This window comes from Malassezia restricta, chromosome II (assembly GCF_003290485.1).
Source record: "Malassezia restricta chromosome II, complete sequence".
Taxonomy (NCBI): domain Eukaryota; kingdom Fungi; phylum Basidiomycota; class Malasseziomycetes; order Malasseziales; family Malasseziaceae; genus Malassezia; species Malassezia restricta.
The window spans coordinates 146726-161041 of NC_040194.1; the positions used below are offsets into that span (position 1 = coordinate 146726).

The window sequence follows — 14316 nt, forward strand, 5'->3', positions numbered from 1 at the left end:
GGCGGCGGGGGCGAAGCGTATCACGTGTTCTCTATGGGCGGCGGCCGCGGAGGGAGCGTCGTGGACAGCGGCGGGGAGCGCATGTGCATGGGCAGCGACTCGGGCTCGGCGTCACGGGGCGGGGGCGCGTCGTTTTTCGCGCTGTTGTAGAGGTACAGGCCGACGAACGTGAGCACGATGCCGAGCCACTGGGGCGCGGTGACGCTCTGCCCGAACCAGGCGATCGCGACGAGGATGACAAACACGCGCTTGAACAGGTTCGCGATGCTGTACGTGACGGGCGACACGTGCGCGAGGACCTGGAGGGCGAGCATGTTCTGCGCAAAGTGCACGGTGCCGTTCAGGAAGAGAAGGTATAGCGCGTGCAAGCCGACGGTCGGGGCCGTGGGCGAGATCATAGGACGCGCGTCGTAGTACAGACACATCGGGAGCATGAGCACGACAGAGCACGCGCTCGAGTAGAAGAGGATGTGGACCTTGTCCAACTTTTCAGGCGCACTCGTGGACACGGTATCGGCTGGCTTGAGCAGCTTTTTCGAATAGATGTTCTGGGCCACGATAATGAGCGTGCTGCCGAGCGCCGCGATGAAGCCGACCATGTCGTCGCGCCGGCTCTTGCTCAGCGAGCTGCACGCGAGGATCACACCGAGCATGAGCGGCACGAGGGCGATGTAGGTGCGTGACGAGTACGGGACGCGGAACAGCACCGCGTACGACAGCACCGTAAAGAGCGGCGAGAGCGCCTTGATCGTGTGCACCAGGCTCACTTCGACGCGACTCACCGCCAGCGTCCCCAGCGCATGGCCCACCACATTAAACACGCTGATCTGGAGAATGTCCCGCAGCTGCGGCCACGTCACACGCACGAGGCGCTTGGCCAGCACCCACTCCCCCAGCAGCGCGCGCCGCGTGCCGAGGTAGCAGTACAGATGCACAAACGCAAACTGCACGAGCGTCAGCGTCACAGGGTACGGAAACACCGGCGGCCCCCGCACCTCCTGCCCCGGCGCTCGCCGCCGCGACAGAAGATCCTTGCTCGTATTCGAGGTGAGCGCCGAGCTCGTGTACCACAGCACACACAGCAGCAGCAGCAGCGCCAGGGACGACGCACGCTGACGCGCATCAAACTGCACGCTCGTCCCGCCCTCCTGCGGTCTCGCGCTCGGCATCGCGATCAAGCGCCCTGCGTCGACGCGCGTCCGGCCGTCAGCCTCCAGAGCTATGCTTATCTAATCTATAGGCCGCCGGCGACCCACGCGACGCGCCCACGACGAGGGCGCCTCGGCCTCGTACCGGCACGCCGCGCGGTGCGCCCAGCGACGTATGCGCGGCGGCGCCTCGATCGCATCGAGGCACGCATCTACGACGCTCAGATCCCCGCCGGCTAGGCGGCCGGCGCGCACAAGCGAGCGGCACCGCTCCGGATGATCCCACACGCGCGCACAGGGGATCTGGATGCAGCGCGCCATCGCCGTCAGATGCGGCAGCGCACGGGACATGAGCTCCCAGCCATAGCGGCTGCGCGCCATGTGCGCGCGCCGCGCATGGCCGCAGTTCACACCGACGCACTTCGTCCATGCGACCACGAAGCGCAGCCACAGCCGCACGAGCGTCGCGCCTGGCGCAGGCGACGCGCCGTCGCGCCACAGGTGGCAGCGCGCGCTGATGCGCAGCAGCTCGGCCATGCTCTCCAGCCGTTCGTATCGCGTGTGCTTGCACGCATAGCCAAACATGGTCACAATCAGGCGCCGCTGCTCAAACGCGGCGTCCTGCGACGCATCGTCCGCCAGCCATGCCTCGAGGTCGCGGCAGGCGCGCGCCCATGCCCCGCCCGACGCATGCAGCATGATGCGCAGTCGCTTCACACGCACGTCGCGCTCTCCCCACGCGCGGCACAGCACATCGAGCTTCGCATGCAGCGGTGCGAGGTGCTCCGCCGGGACCATACCACATCGCTCGGCGGGCGGCGCAAACAGGTAGCGGCGCTGACACATGTGCTGCACGTACGCGAAAAACAGCTCAAACTCCAGGATCTCGGCCGCCGATAAGCGGTAGCGCCCCAGCCGCGTGGGACTCGCACCGTCGCCACGCAGCCACCGAAACGTGGCTTGCATCGCTCGCCGCGCGGGTCGCACGGCGTCCATCACCACGCGCGGCCGCTGGTGTGTCCGGTACGCCCGGTACACGGGTATCATGAGAATGTGCAGCAGCTGCACCAGCGTCCTGTCGTCCAGCTTCGTGCCGCTCTGACGCATGTGGACCAGCACGTCGTCGGCCTTGACGTACTTGTCATTGTCCTGCGACTCGAAGCGCAGTCGATGTAGGGTATAGTGATATACATCCAGCTCACTCGCATCCTCCTTGGCCACGCTCGTTCGCAGCCCATCGTCTACCTTGTGCCACTCACTCGCGACGCGGTGCGACCGCAGCACCGCTCGCCACAGCTGCCGAGTATGCGCCGACGTGTCACCCTGATCCTGCAGAAACGCGTGCAGCACATCCCGCGTGCGCGGCACATACTTCGCATGCGATGCACGCAAGATATACAGCAGCGTCGACACCCTCATCTTGTCCGTGGCCAGCAGCGCCCGCACCATCTCACACAGCAGCATGTCACGGCGGTGCCACGACATGCGCGCCTCCATCGTCATATGCACAAAGGCCTTGACGTCCAGATGCGCCATCGAGTTCTCGCAAATCTCCCGCGCCATCTCGCGCGTGAGATGGCGCGCATGCCCCGCCCGCACGAGCGCCTCCGCCACACCCCGCGGCTCGTGCCCCGCCCACGACTGCACCTGCCTCACGAACGCCACACACCGCCACACCCCATCGTGCCGTCGTGGCCTCACACGCAGCATGCCTGTCGACGTCGATGCACCGCGTGCCGAGGCCATCCCCATGCGCCGCGTCCCATGACGGCACACGTCGCTGGCCCTCAGCATCGACGAGGAGAAGCAAGCGTCGTCCTTCGCGCAGCTCGGCCGATGTAAGCTTTTTTTTTTCCGCGCCACCTCGCTTCGTGTCTCGCCTCGAGCATGGTCGGTAGGCGCCCGATGCAGGCGCGTACGCGCGCATCGCGCGAACGCAAGCGCCAGGCAGATCAGCGCGAGATCAGCGACTTGCAGCGAGCCTGCGAGACGCTCGAGCTCGGCCCCGAGGACCGCGCGTTTTCGCTCCTGCCCCTCTCGCCACGCACGCGGCAGGGACTGAAGCGCGCGGGCTTTCTTGACATGACGCCGATCCAGAAAGAGGCGGTGCCGATCGCCCTGCGCGGCCGCGACGTGCTCGGAGCCGCACGCACGGGGTCAGGTAAGACGCTCGCGTTCCTCATCCCGGTGCTCGAGCAGCTGTACAAGCAGCGGTGGTCGAATGCCGACGGCCTAGGCGCCCTCGTGATTTCGCCGACGCGCGAGCTCGCGATGCAGATCTTTGACGTGCTGCGCAGCATCGGTGGACAGCACACCTTCTCGGCCGGCCTGGTCATCGGCGGCAAGGACCTCAAGCACGAGCAGGATCGCCTGCGCAAGATGAACATTCTGATCGCCACACCCGGCCGACTTCTGCAGCACCTTGACCAGACGGTGGGATTCGACGTGTCGAATCTGCAGGTACTCGTGCTCGACGAGGCCGACCGCATCCTCGATATGGGCTTCGCGCGCACGCTCAATGCCATTCTCGAGCACCTGCCATCGACGCGGCAATCGCTCTTGTTCTCTGCGACGCAGACGCGGCGCGTCAAGGACCTGGCGCGGCTGAGTCTGCGCGATCCCGCGTATGTCGCTGGCGAGGCCGACTCCCTCATGCCGCAGCACCTCGAGCAGTTCTACATGGTCGTGGAGCTGCCGCGCAAGCTCGACGTCCTCTTTTCGTTCCTGCGCACCCACACGCAGTGCAAGATCCTGGTGTTTATGAGCTCGTGCCGCCAAGTGCAGTTCGTGCACGAGGTGTTCTGCAAGCTGCGCCCCGGCCTGTCGCTCATGGCCCTGCACGGCAAGCAGAAGCAAATTCGGCGCCTCAAGATCTTTGACGACTTCCGGCGGAGTCAGCATGCAGCGCTGTTCGCGACCGACATCGCCGCCCGCGGACTCGACTTCCCCGCCGTCGACTGGGTCGTCCAAGTCGATGCGCCAGAGAGCCGCGACACATACATTCACCGCGTCGGTCGCACGGCTCGATACCATGCCCACGGCAAAGCCCTGCTCTTCGTGCTGCCCAGCGAAGAGCAGGGCATGCTCTCTGCCCTCCGCGACGCGGACGTGCCCATCACCGACATCAAGGCACGCGATACCAAAATCCAGCACACCGCCCCCCAGCTCCAAGCCTTCCTGTTCCAAGACGCCGAACTCAAGCATCTCGCGCAAAAGGCCTTTATTTCCTACGTCCGCTCCGTGCATCTCCACAAGGACAAGGCGACGTTCAACGCCGTCGCCTTGCCGCTCCCGGAGTTTGCCGCCTCGCTCGGCCTGCCCAATGCGCCCAAAATCAAGGTCGTCCAAGAGGCCCGAGCGAGGGCCGCGGCGGCAGCGGCGGCGACGGCGGCCCCCGAGTCCTCGTCCGAAGACGAGTCGCCTCGCGTCCGCACCAAGCACGACCGCCTGTTTGGCCGCACGAACCAGACCGTGCTGAGCGACCACTATGCCGCACTGCTCGATCAGCCGGAGCCCGAGGACGACGATGGCGACCTTCTGACACTCGCGCGGGCCGATCACGAGCTGGACGAGGCGCCCGAGCCTGAGCCACCGTCATCCCACCTGTCGCGTCGTCAGCTGCAGCGCGGCACGAGCAAAAAGGCGATGGCGTCGGCTGGGCTGCGTGGCTCCGGCGATCGCGTCGTGTTTGACGACGAGGGCATGCCGCGGTCGATGTACGAGATCCAGGACGAGGCGGCGTTCCGCGCACAGGGCGATGTGCAGACGCAGATCCACGAGCACGAACAGGCAGAGCGGCAGCGCATGGCTGAGGCCGATGTGCTGGACAAGGACCGCGCCAAGCAGAAGCGCCAGGAAAAGCGGCGGCGCATGAAAGAAATGGAGCGTCTGCTCGCGGAGAAGCATGGCGTGGGTGCACGTACCGAGGACGACTATGGCAACGAAGCCGAAGTGCTCGACCTCGTCTTGCCGGGTGAGGAAGACGAAGAGGAAGAGGAGGAGGAGGAAGCCCCGCGGAAGCGTGCCAAGACCGATTTGGCATCGCAAGAAGACATGGCCCTGCGTCTACTCGGCGCCTAGATACCAATATGTACGTATCGCATCGCACGGGACATGATGGTCGTAATTTGCGCCTGACCGTCGCACCCAACAGGGCATGCTTGCCGGCATGCCTGGTGGGGCGGGCTGCTGTACCTACTCGACTGATCCGCGTGCTGCTGCGTCGAGAGCCATACTAACGCACAGACCTTATACATACTGCCATGTAAGTGTATAGATACGCACCTTGCCGAACCACGGGATCAGCGACTGGGCGAGGGTGAAGGAAAAGACGAGCTTGGGCGCCGTCACCAGCACCTTGGGCGTCAGACCCTTGAAGAACGCCGTGAAGCCCTCGTGCTTGATCATGTCGCGGATAATCGTGACGCCGCCTACCTTGGATTCAAAGTTGGCGTTCTGGATACGCGTCTTGACGACGTCGAGCGGCGCGGCGACCGTGATACTCGCAATGCTACCGGCGATACTGGCGACAAAGTTCTGACCCCACGTGGCGTCCGAGTAGTTCTTCAGACCAAACAAGTACTCCTTTGTAAAGGCACTGCCACCGAACAGTGCAAACGAGCCTGGCGCATTGCGGGCGGCCGTCCAGCCCCAGCCGCGGTACAGGTTCACGTTCTCGTCCAGCAGGATGCGCACAAAGCCACGCGAGCGGAACGACTCGGGGTTCGTCTGCCGCTTGATCTTGAGCACGTCCAACGGCAGCAGCACAATCTCACCAATGCCCGTCAGCGAGCCGGCCGTCGCGTTCATCATAAACTTGCCTGTGCGCTCGCCAAAGACGCTATCAAACTGGTGCTTGTGGTGCTTCGACAGGTAGTCGTTAAAGTACGGCTGACCACCGTACTTGTAAATGCGCTGCAGCACCTTGTACCCAGCCGCGTAGCCCAGACCGGGGAACAAGCTCAGGAAGCGCGTCATCGCCGGCGCACTGGCCTTGTCCTTGAACAGCACCTTGATCATCGAGGCATGCGGGTCCGTGTTGCTCATCAGGCGCTTGGCCACCGTGTCCACGGGGTGGAACACGAGAAGCTCAGCGATACCCGACGTCGCTGAGCCCAGCAGGCGCGCTTTGGCCGACTCCTTCGACTTGCCCACCGGAGGCGACATGCAGAAACGAAGAAAGCCCTCGTCTGGCCGCCGCCCTTCGTCCAACGAGTCACGTGCATCCTACACGGCGCACGGCGCCGCACGGCTCCACGCCGCGTTCCGTGCCATGACCGAAGAGGCGGGCTCGGCCCGCTCGAATCTGTCCGGCTTTCTTACGGGCGAGTTTCTGCGCGAGCATGGCGAAGAAACGCCGCTCCTCACAGGCGACGCAGCCTTTCAGCCCCACATCTCCAGCATGGGCAACGCATCGGGCTACGGCGCCGTGCGACCGGCGCCATCGGTGCCGGTGGATGCGTCGCCGCACGTGTGGCCCGAAATGTGCACGCTCGCCAAGTTCACCGTGCCTATCTGCGCGACGCACCTGCTCGAGCTGAGCCTCTCGGTCGTCTCGGTCCTGAGTCTCGGGCACCTGGGCACCGTCGAGCTGGCCTCGGCGTCCCTCGCCGGCATCACGGCCAACGTGACAGGCTTCAGCGTCATTAGCGGACTCGTTTCCGCGCTGGATACCCTGCTGCCCGCCTCGTATACCCGCCAGCCCCACCTCATGGGTCTCTGGACACAGCGCGTCGGCCTCATGGTGTTCGCCGTGCTGCCGCTCATCTTTGTCCTGTGGCTCAATGCCGAGCGAGGCCTCATCCTGCTCGGCCAGGACCCTGATATTGCGTACAATGCTCGACAGTTTCTCATGGTGCTCTCGTTCGGCTTGCCCGGCGTCGCCATCTTCGAGCTCTGCCGCCGCTTCCTCCAGGCCCAGGGCATGATGCATGCGCCCACGGTCGTGCTCATCATCGTGTCGCCTCTCAACGCCATCGCCAACTTCTTTCTCGTGTGGGGCCCCGAGCGGTACCGCATCGGCTTCCTGGGCGCACCGATGGCCAGTGCCCTATCCATGTGGCTCATGGCTGGGCTTTGCGCCGTGCAGTGCGCCGTGGCGTGCCGCGATACTTGGGGCGGCTTCTCACGCGACGTGTGGGATCCTGCAGCGCTGCGCACCTGCGTCTCCCTCGGCTTCGCGGGCCTGATCAGCCTGGCCTCTGAATGGTGGGCCTGGGAAATTGTCGGGCTCGTCACCGCCGCGCTCGGCACACGCGCCCTGGCCTCGCAGTCGGTCCTGCTCGTGCTCTCCTCGGTCACGTATCAAATTCCGTTCGCTGCCGCCGTCGCGGCGTCGGTGCGCGTCGGCAACCTGCTCGGCGCCATGCATGCCTCGTCGGCTCGCACCGCGAGCTATGCCGCCGTGGTGCTCTCGATCGTGGTCGGCGTTTTCAACTCCTCCGTCGTCTTCGGCACACGCAACTACCTCGGCTACCTGTTCAGCAGCGACAAGGACGTCGTGCGCATGGTCGCCTCCGTCCTGCCGATCATGGCGCTCTTTCAGTGCGCCGACTGCGTCAGCGGTATTGTCGGCGGCATTTTACGCGGCTGTGGCCGCCAATCGCTCAGTGCCATGATCAATGTCACTGCTTACTATGTCATCGGCCTTCCTGTGAGCTTGCTGCTCGCTTTCGGACCGTGGCATCTCGGCCTCGCCGGCCTTTGGTGGGGCCTCACAACGGCCCTGGCGTACAGCACCGTGTTGTCGTTGTGGTATGTGTACAATATGGACTGGGACTCGGTCATGCAAAAGGTGCACCGCACCATGCGCGCGAGTGTCATGTAGATACCTGGTTAGATGGGCAATATGTAGCGCGTGGCAATAATCCGCGCCCCATCGTGGGTCGCCTTCGGCGGGAGCAGCGCGTCCAAGGACCGCGGCGGCGGCGGCGGCGCCCGCTCGTCCAGCGGCTTCTGGCGCAGATAGATTTGCGCTTGCGTCAGGCGCGCTTCCATCTCCGAAGCGGTCGGCGCTCGCCACGCCAGCAGGCCCAAGGGCGGCGGATACACGGCATGCGGCGGCACCACGCGGCGCTCACTCCGCGCACTCATGTAGAGCGCGGGCGTGTGCTGCACATAGAGCTCGAGCAGCTTCAATGCCACGTCCGTCACATCGCTCAGGGCCACGCCCCACGATGCTGTCTCATGCCATGGATACGGCGCACCGCGCGCCATGGCTTCTTGGGCATACAGGCAACCAAGCGCCACGGTCAGGGGGGTATAGAGCCACGCCACATTCGTGCGGTGGCTGTCACAGGCCATGCGCCACGCCACATCGGCGTCGGATTTGGACAGGCGCCAGTGGCGCGCCAATTTGATCGTCCACGACAGAATCTGCGGCGACCGCAGCTGGAAATTGTAGCACACACAAGGCAGGAGAAGGCGCTCCAGAGACACAATCGCGGTCTGCTCACGATGCAGCATCTCTTGATCCACGTCTGATACGTGCGCATGTGCGATCCAATCGCCCCTGTCGGGCGTCGAGATCAGCTCTGGATACCGAAACACGTAGCTGGCCAACACAACTTCGTGCACGCGCTTCTGCGTGTCATTGAGCTTGGCCGACGTGAAAAGACACGTCAAAGCCACCTCATGTAACGAAAAATCCGTCGGCGCATGAAATAGATGGAAGCGCTGGTACAGCAGCTGCGCCGTGCCTATAGTGCGCTGCGGGCAGCCCAGCTTCGCACCCACCGCCGCTATGAAGGAGCATGCCGCCATCTGCATCTGATTCCACTTCAGTGCCGATATCTTATCCCCACGCATCCGGGCCATACATCCATCCCATTGCGACGGCGTGAAATACAGCGTGTCCGTGACCGTCGCCACTTGGGCCTTGCGGTCGGCCATGGTGAAAAAACGACCGCCGGCGGGTTTCGATGTGGAGGCGACGCGTCTCGCCTCCAGCCACCATGTCCCACGATCCTGCCGCAGAGGATCCTATGCGTCTGTTTTTCTCGGAAGATGTAGACCTGTATGAAGTGCTCGATGTCGCACACGACGCTAGTGCCGACTCCATCCGCAAGGCGTATCGCAGGCTCGCCCTCACGTACCATCCTGACAAGGCCGCGCAACACGGCCACGACGCCGAGGCCGTAGCACGCAAGTTTCAGCAAGTGGGGTTTGCCTACAGCATCTTAGCGGATGAGAAGCGCAGGAAGCGATACGATGCCACAGGCTCGACAAGCGACTCTATCTGGGATAGCGACGAGCCCGTCGACTGGAACGAGTACTTCAAAACGCTGTGGACAGGCGAAGTCAATGCCAAGACGCTGGATGAGTTCAAGGCTTCGTACCAACACTCGGAGGAAGAAAGAAACGATATCTTACAGGCATACCGCGATCATGAGGGCTCGCTCGAAGGCATCTTTGCTGCCGTACCCTGCTCCAATATTCTTGACGACGAAAAGCGATTCATTCGCGTGGTCCATGACGCACTCCGACACCACGATCTCGAACCAACGCCCGCATGGTCCGATCTTTTCTCGGACCGAGGCAAGAAAAAGCGCAAGGCACTCCGCCAAAAGGCTCATTCTGAGGCCCATGAAGCCGAAGCGTACGCCAAAGAGCTGGGTGTATGGGACAATCTATTCGGAAAGAAGCGCGATACACCCACAAAGCCGGAGCCCACTGAGGAAGAGGACGTTGACTTGGAGGGCCTACGGGCAGCCATGCGAGCTAAAGCGTCCAAGCGCGCCGATGCCTTCGACGACATGCTGACCCAACTCGAGGCCAAGCACGCTCCGCCCACCAAGAGCCGCAAAAAGCGTCGTGCCCAGTAAGACAGCCCTTATCTCGGCCGAGAGATTAGGGTTGCGCACAGCGGCCCGTTCGACTAGCACATGGGGCCACCCTACGAGGTTGCCCACTCTGTGCCACTAGCTTACCGTGATGCGGATCCACCTGGCTGCTATTTTGGTCTTGGTCCTCGCGACTGCCGTACTTGCACGTATTCCTGCTAGTCTGGCCAGCTCAGGTGTGGGCGGCCCGATGGAGCGCTCATCCTTTGCGAAAAACCTGGACCACAGCCAACACCACTCCAAGTCCCACCACAGCACCTCAAGTGGCCACCATGCCAAGGGACGCCACTCTAAGGTCTCGACCGTGACAAGTCCATCGACGGATAGCGATGCCATTGATGGCGCTCAAAGGTCGTCCTCAGAAGCCTCTTCCCTCCTTGAATCTGCCTCGTCCAAGCACCCCGCCAGTGACACGCCATCTCCCACCAGTGAGGAGATCAAGTCGGCGGATGATGCAGCTGCGTCGATCGAGCTGGGCTTCTGGGGCATGCAGAGCGGCTCGTACCTCATCGCCCTGTCAGCTGTCGTCGTGGCCGGCGCCCTCTTTGCCTAACATGATTCTGTATATACACGCCTCGTATAGCGATCGATTATCTGGCATCACACAGCCTCCCTCGGACGTCTATACCACGTGGCTCAGGATGGAGGTGTGTGCGTGGATTAGTCAGCACGTCGGGTAAGGGCCAGCGGTTGTGCCCCAGCTTCCGCCCCCAACCGTCATGGCTCGCAAGGCTCGTCAAAGTATGCCATTGCCAATGACGCAAAAGACACCGCCTATCCGCTTTGCTGTACGTGTACATGTTGTGAATAGCTAACCATTGCAGGAGGATGAGCCGCGCAAGACATCCCGATCTGCCAAGGTACGTGATGACCCGTAGTGAAACCAGGGCTAACCGACAGACGTCCCACCAGAGTGCCTCGAGCTGTTTCTTCACTCGGTGGATCGTTCGCCTCAGTATCTTTTACTTGATCTACGCTGCACTGTACCGATGCTCGTCCACGCCATTCTCGTTCTCATACAACCCTCACCATGAGCTGCTGGTGTGCCGCGAAATGGCATCGATGCAAGCGCACGTCTCGCCCGTCCTTCACGAGTATGCTGGCAAGACACACGCCCTCCTTGAGCCATACGCAGGCAAGTACATGAACGCCGCGCACAATGCCTGGAAGAAGGCGTCGCCTGTGCTGCACAAGACGGCCAAGCAGGCGCACAGCTTGTACTGGACGCACGTGGAACCAGGTGCGCGTGCCTTATACAAGCAAGTGCACCAGTGGTCGTTACCGCATCAGCGCACGGTACATAACCACTACAAGAAGCATGTACACCCCCATGTGAAGAAAATGGGCCGTATCCTGGATCCGTACGTCCGCACATACCACAAGGATGTGCACCCACACGTGCTCAAGGGTCTGAACCAGCTGTCTGATGCTCAGAAAGCATCGTCCGAGTTTTATGTCGACAAGCTGCACCCTCGCATCAAACAGAACCTGTACAATGCGTATGCATACGTTCGCCACACCCTCTTCCCCTTTGCACACCATCATTATGTCCACCACGCTCATCCGCATGTGAAGAAGATGCACGATTCGGTGAGCACGGCCGTGGCGAACACGCTGCGCAAGTATGGCATCCGCGATGGCTCGCTGACGAACAAGATCACGGAATCGGTGCAGGGGACCTACCACCAGGCCGTGGACACGGTAGACGAGCAGCTGTCGAAATCCGGCCTGAAGGACGGCTCGGTCGTGAACAAAGTGCAGGACGCCGCCAAGCAGGTGTACGAAAAAGTTGACAATGCCGTGGACAGCGCCATGAAAGAGCACGGCATGCGGGACAAGACAGTCGCTGATGGCATCAAGGAGGCGTACCAACACGGTAAAGAGGCTGTACGTATGTGACCTGATTGGCCCGACCAGGTGCGTGCGCTACTTTTGTAGCGTTGTTTTCGATTGCGCAGATGGAATCTAATACATTTTTATTACAGGATACAAAGTCGGATGTGATCCATAACAGAACAGACGACGACAGCATAGCAGAGGCATTGGCCGAGGCAGATGTGGAGGCTCGGGCCGCTGCAACCACGTCAGGTGGGGTAGACCCCAAGTCAGGTGAGCGTTTGGATGTGATGCAAGCGCGTTTAGATGCCGAGCTTTTGGAGGCCGATGATGTATTGTCAGAACAGGAACGCGCCATCTCGATGCTGGCCGCTTCGCTTATGCAGGAGCTGCTCAAAGAGATTGCCGAGAGTCGTCGTATGGCGTTTACGCAGATTCCTTCGCGTCTTGAGCAGGTGTTTTCCATGACGATTGATCACGGCATCTCGGGCTCGTTTCTGCGTACAGTGCGTGCCGCCAAGACTCTAGCGGCGAATGCATCCATGCCACTCGACGAGTGGAAAGAGATGATGCAGACCCGCTTGACAGACGAGGTGGATATGATGATTGATGTGTACGATGAGCTCCGTCAGGGTATTAGTCAGGTTCTTCATGCCAGCCAAAAGTCCGAAGAAGAAATTATCCAGCGCGGCGTGTCACAGATCCGACAGCGCAGCCGCGAAGCGCTCAAAAAGTTTAACGAAGTCATGGAAAAGGCCGAGTTCCAGCGCACGATCTACGAAAACGAGGGCTGGGACATGGTTATGAAGCGCCGCGGCCAGATATTCCGCGAAGAAGTACACAACAAGACCATGCAGGTTCTCTCGCTCTCTGGCGAGCCTCTCGACAGTCCCACGGCACCTGATTTGCAGACGGAGCAAAAGACCCTGCTGACTAGTGTCGTGGAGCTGTTCAAGCGTGCCGAGGCTGCTTTTAGTCAATTGACCGCAGAGCTTCGTGAGCATCCTTCAACAGTGCAGGACAAAGCACAATACGCGTCACTTCTAGTCCTCATGCATAACAACCTCGATGGCCTGGCCGAATTTTGTCGCGAAACGCTCGTCAACTCCACCCTGAGGTTGCGTGACGACATTGTTCGAACGCGTCTAGCGCTGGGCATGCCAAGTCTCCCTGACGATGGCTTGCTCCGTGATGTGGCCTCTTTGCCATCGCCCCTAGAGCGGCGGGATACTTCCACAACAGCGACACCAGCACCGACTTTCTCAAACGAGGACGGACAAAACATGGCGACCATTTTGCCAGTAGGCGATATTCCTCCGGCCGTGGTGGACGGTCATGCATTCTTGTCGAGTGCCATACACGCCGAGCGTGTCAACGCTACCTCAAAAGCTACCTCAAACGACTTGTCTGCATCTATGGCGCCCACCTCGTCTGAGTCGCTTGACGCAACACCATCAATCTCGTCGCTCTTGTCGTCGACGCTTGTAAGCTCATCTATCGACACGGACACGCTTCCCACGCCGCCGACACCTTTGACGACCTCGGTCGTCTCAGCTCCCTCGACGACGGAGCCGAGCAGGTCCAGCAACTCGATCGAATCTACGCCTACCACAACAGAATCGATCAGCTCCACGCTATCGACGTCCTTGTTGATCTCGAAGTCAACGGAGCGAAACAACTTGACAACGGCCTCAACCGACTCACTCACGCCGAGCTCAGTAGCGAACCTGTCCAAGACACTTGATGTGTCCTCCAAGTCGCAGACAACGCTAGCGGCACCTTCGTTAGAGCCTAGCCAGGCTACGTCTGAAGCGGCATCGACGCAATCGAGCAAGTCGGCGATCGAAGCGGTGTCGATGGCCTCCAACAACGCGACTACGGTTACGCCGGCGTCTGAGTCCACTCCGTCAATCCCAGTGACGCCTGAATCTAGTCATACTACCACTGCGGTCCCCACGCCTGAGTCTGCTCAATCGATCTCAGTGACGTCTGCGTCTAGCGCCGTGACTAGCGATACATCGACGCCCGAATCTGTTCATTCGATCCCAGCATCATTCGATGCCATGCATGTGACTGGGAACACGACAACACGTACATCTCCCAAGTTGAGTCCCGCGACGTCCTCTGAAAGCCACCGCACGACCCTTGCCATATCGTCGTCCATTCCCCTGACAGCGACGACACTCTCTTCATCAGTGGCTAACTCGACATTATCATCGTCGTCATCATCCTCGAGTACGTCGTCTGAGACGACATCGAGTCTAATGACCTCATTGCCCCCCACAACTTTGCCTGTGGTGGTGACCTCTGACTCGCCACGGCCAGAGTCATCGAGCATGGCCAGCGAAACTGCCCAATCTCAAAGCAGTGGCCTAAAGAATACCATGGTACGCGGCGTCCGACCCGGACCTCGCGCATCTCGGTCCAATACGACGACTCACCTCACTCATGACGAACTCTAGTCCTATAGATAAAAACAGTGTCGTGTCTCC

General features: G+C 61.4%; 9 protein-coding genes across 9 annotated transcripts; 5 read left to right on the plus strand and 4 right to left on the minus strand.

Annotated features, from left to right (window-relative positions):
* Window positions 1-20: 20 nt before the first annotated feature.
* On the minus strand, window positions 21-1169 carry MRET_0941 (solute carrier family 35, member E1; the record flags this gene model as incomplete). The annotated part of the gene is made up of 1 exon (XM_027627568.1): window positions 21-1169. The coding sequence occupies one exon, from the start codon at window positions 1167-1169 to the stop codon at window positions 21-23; it is 1149 nt and encodes a 382-aa protein (XP_027483755.1).
* Window positions 1170-1229: 60 nt separating this feature from the next.
* Window positions 1230-2942, minus strand: MRET_0942 (uncharacterized protein; the record flags this gene model as incomplete). Its single annotated transcript, XM_027627569.1, has 1 exon — window positions 1230-2942. The coding sequence occupies one exon, from the start codon at window positions 2940-2942 to the stop codon at window positions 1230-1232; it is 1713 nt and encodes a 570-aa protein (XP_027483756.1).
* Window positions 2943-3035: 93 nt separating this feature from the next.
* MRET_0943 (ATP-dependent RNA helicase DDX10/DBP4) lies at window positions 3036-5228 on the plus strand (the record flags this gene model as incomplete). The annotated part of the gene is made up of 1 exon (XM_027627570.1): window positions 3036-5228. The coding sequence occupies one exon, from the start codon at window positions 3036-3038 to the stop codon at window positions 5226-5228; it is 2193 nt and encodes a 730-aa protein (XP_027483757.1).
* Window positions 5229-5396: 168 nt separating this feature from the next.
* On the minus strand, window positions 5397-6314 carry MRET_0944 (mitochondrial carrier protein; the record flags this gene model as incomplete). Its single annotated transcript, XM_027627571.1, has 2 exons — window positions 5397-5405; window positions 5433-6314. The coding sequence occupies 2 exons, from the start codon at window positions 6312-6314 to the stop codon at window positions 5397-5399; spliced, it is 891 nt and encodes a 296-aa protein (XP_027483750.1).
* Window positions 6315-6420: 106 nt separating this feature from the next.
* MRET_0945 (multidrug resistance protein, MATE family) lies at window positions 6421-7974 on the plus strand (the record flags this gene model as incomplete). The annotated part of the gene is made up of 1 exon (XM_027627572.1): window positions 6421-7974. The coding sequence occupies one exon, from the start codon at window positions 6421-6423 to the stop codon at window positions 7972-7974; it is 1554 nt and encodes a 517-aa protein (XP_027483751.1).
* Window positions 7975-7982: 8 nt separating this feature from the next.
* Window positions 7983-9038, minus strand: MRET_0946 (CTD kinase subunit beta; the record flags this gene model as incomplete). The annotated part of the gene is made up of 1 exon (XM_027627573.1): window positions 7983-9038. One exon carries the CDS (start codon window positions 9036-9038, stop codon window positions 7983-7985), a length of 1056 nt encoding a protein of 351 aa, XP_027483752.1.
* Window positions 9039-9100: 62 nt separating this feature from the next.
* On the plus strand, window positions 9101-9970 carry MRET_0947 (DnaJ subfamily C member 9; the record flags this gene model as incomplete). The annotated part of the gene is made up of 1 exon (XM_027627574.1): window positions 9101-9970. One exon carries the CDS (start codon window positions 9101-9103, stop codon window positions 9968-9970), a length of 870 nt encoding a protein of 289 aa, XP_027483753.1.
* Window positions 9971-10079: 109 nt separating this feature from the next.
* On the plus strand, window positions 10080-10541 carry MRET_0948 (uncharacterized protein; the record flags this gene model as incomplete). Its single annotated transcript, XM_027627575.1, has 1 exon — window positions 10080-10541. One exon carries the CDS (start codon window positions 10080-10082, stop codon window positions 10539-10541), a length of 462 nt encoding a protein of 153 aa, XP_027483748.1.
* Window positions 10542-10707: 166 nt separating this feature from the next.
* MRET_0949 (uncharacterized protein) lies at window positions 10708-14286 on the plus strand (the record flags this gene model as incomplete). The annotated part of the gene is made up of 4 exons (XM_027627576.1): window positions 10708-10776; window positions 10813-10848; window positions 10889-11875; window positions 11974-14286. The coding sequence occupies 4 exons, from the start codon at window positions 10708-10710 to the stop codon at window positions 14284-14286; spliced, it is 3405 nt and encodes a 1134-aa protein (XP_027483749.1).
* Window positions 14287-14316: the final 30 nt, after the last annotated feature.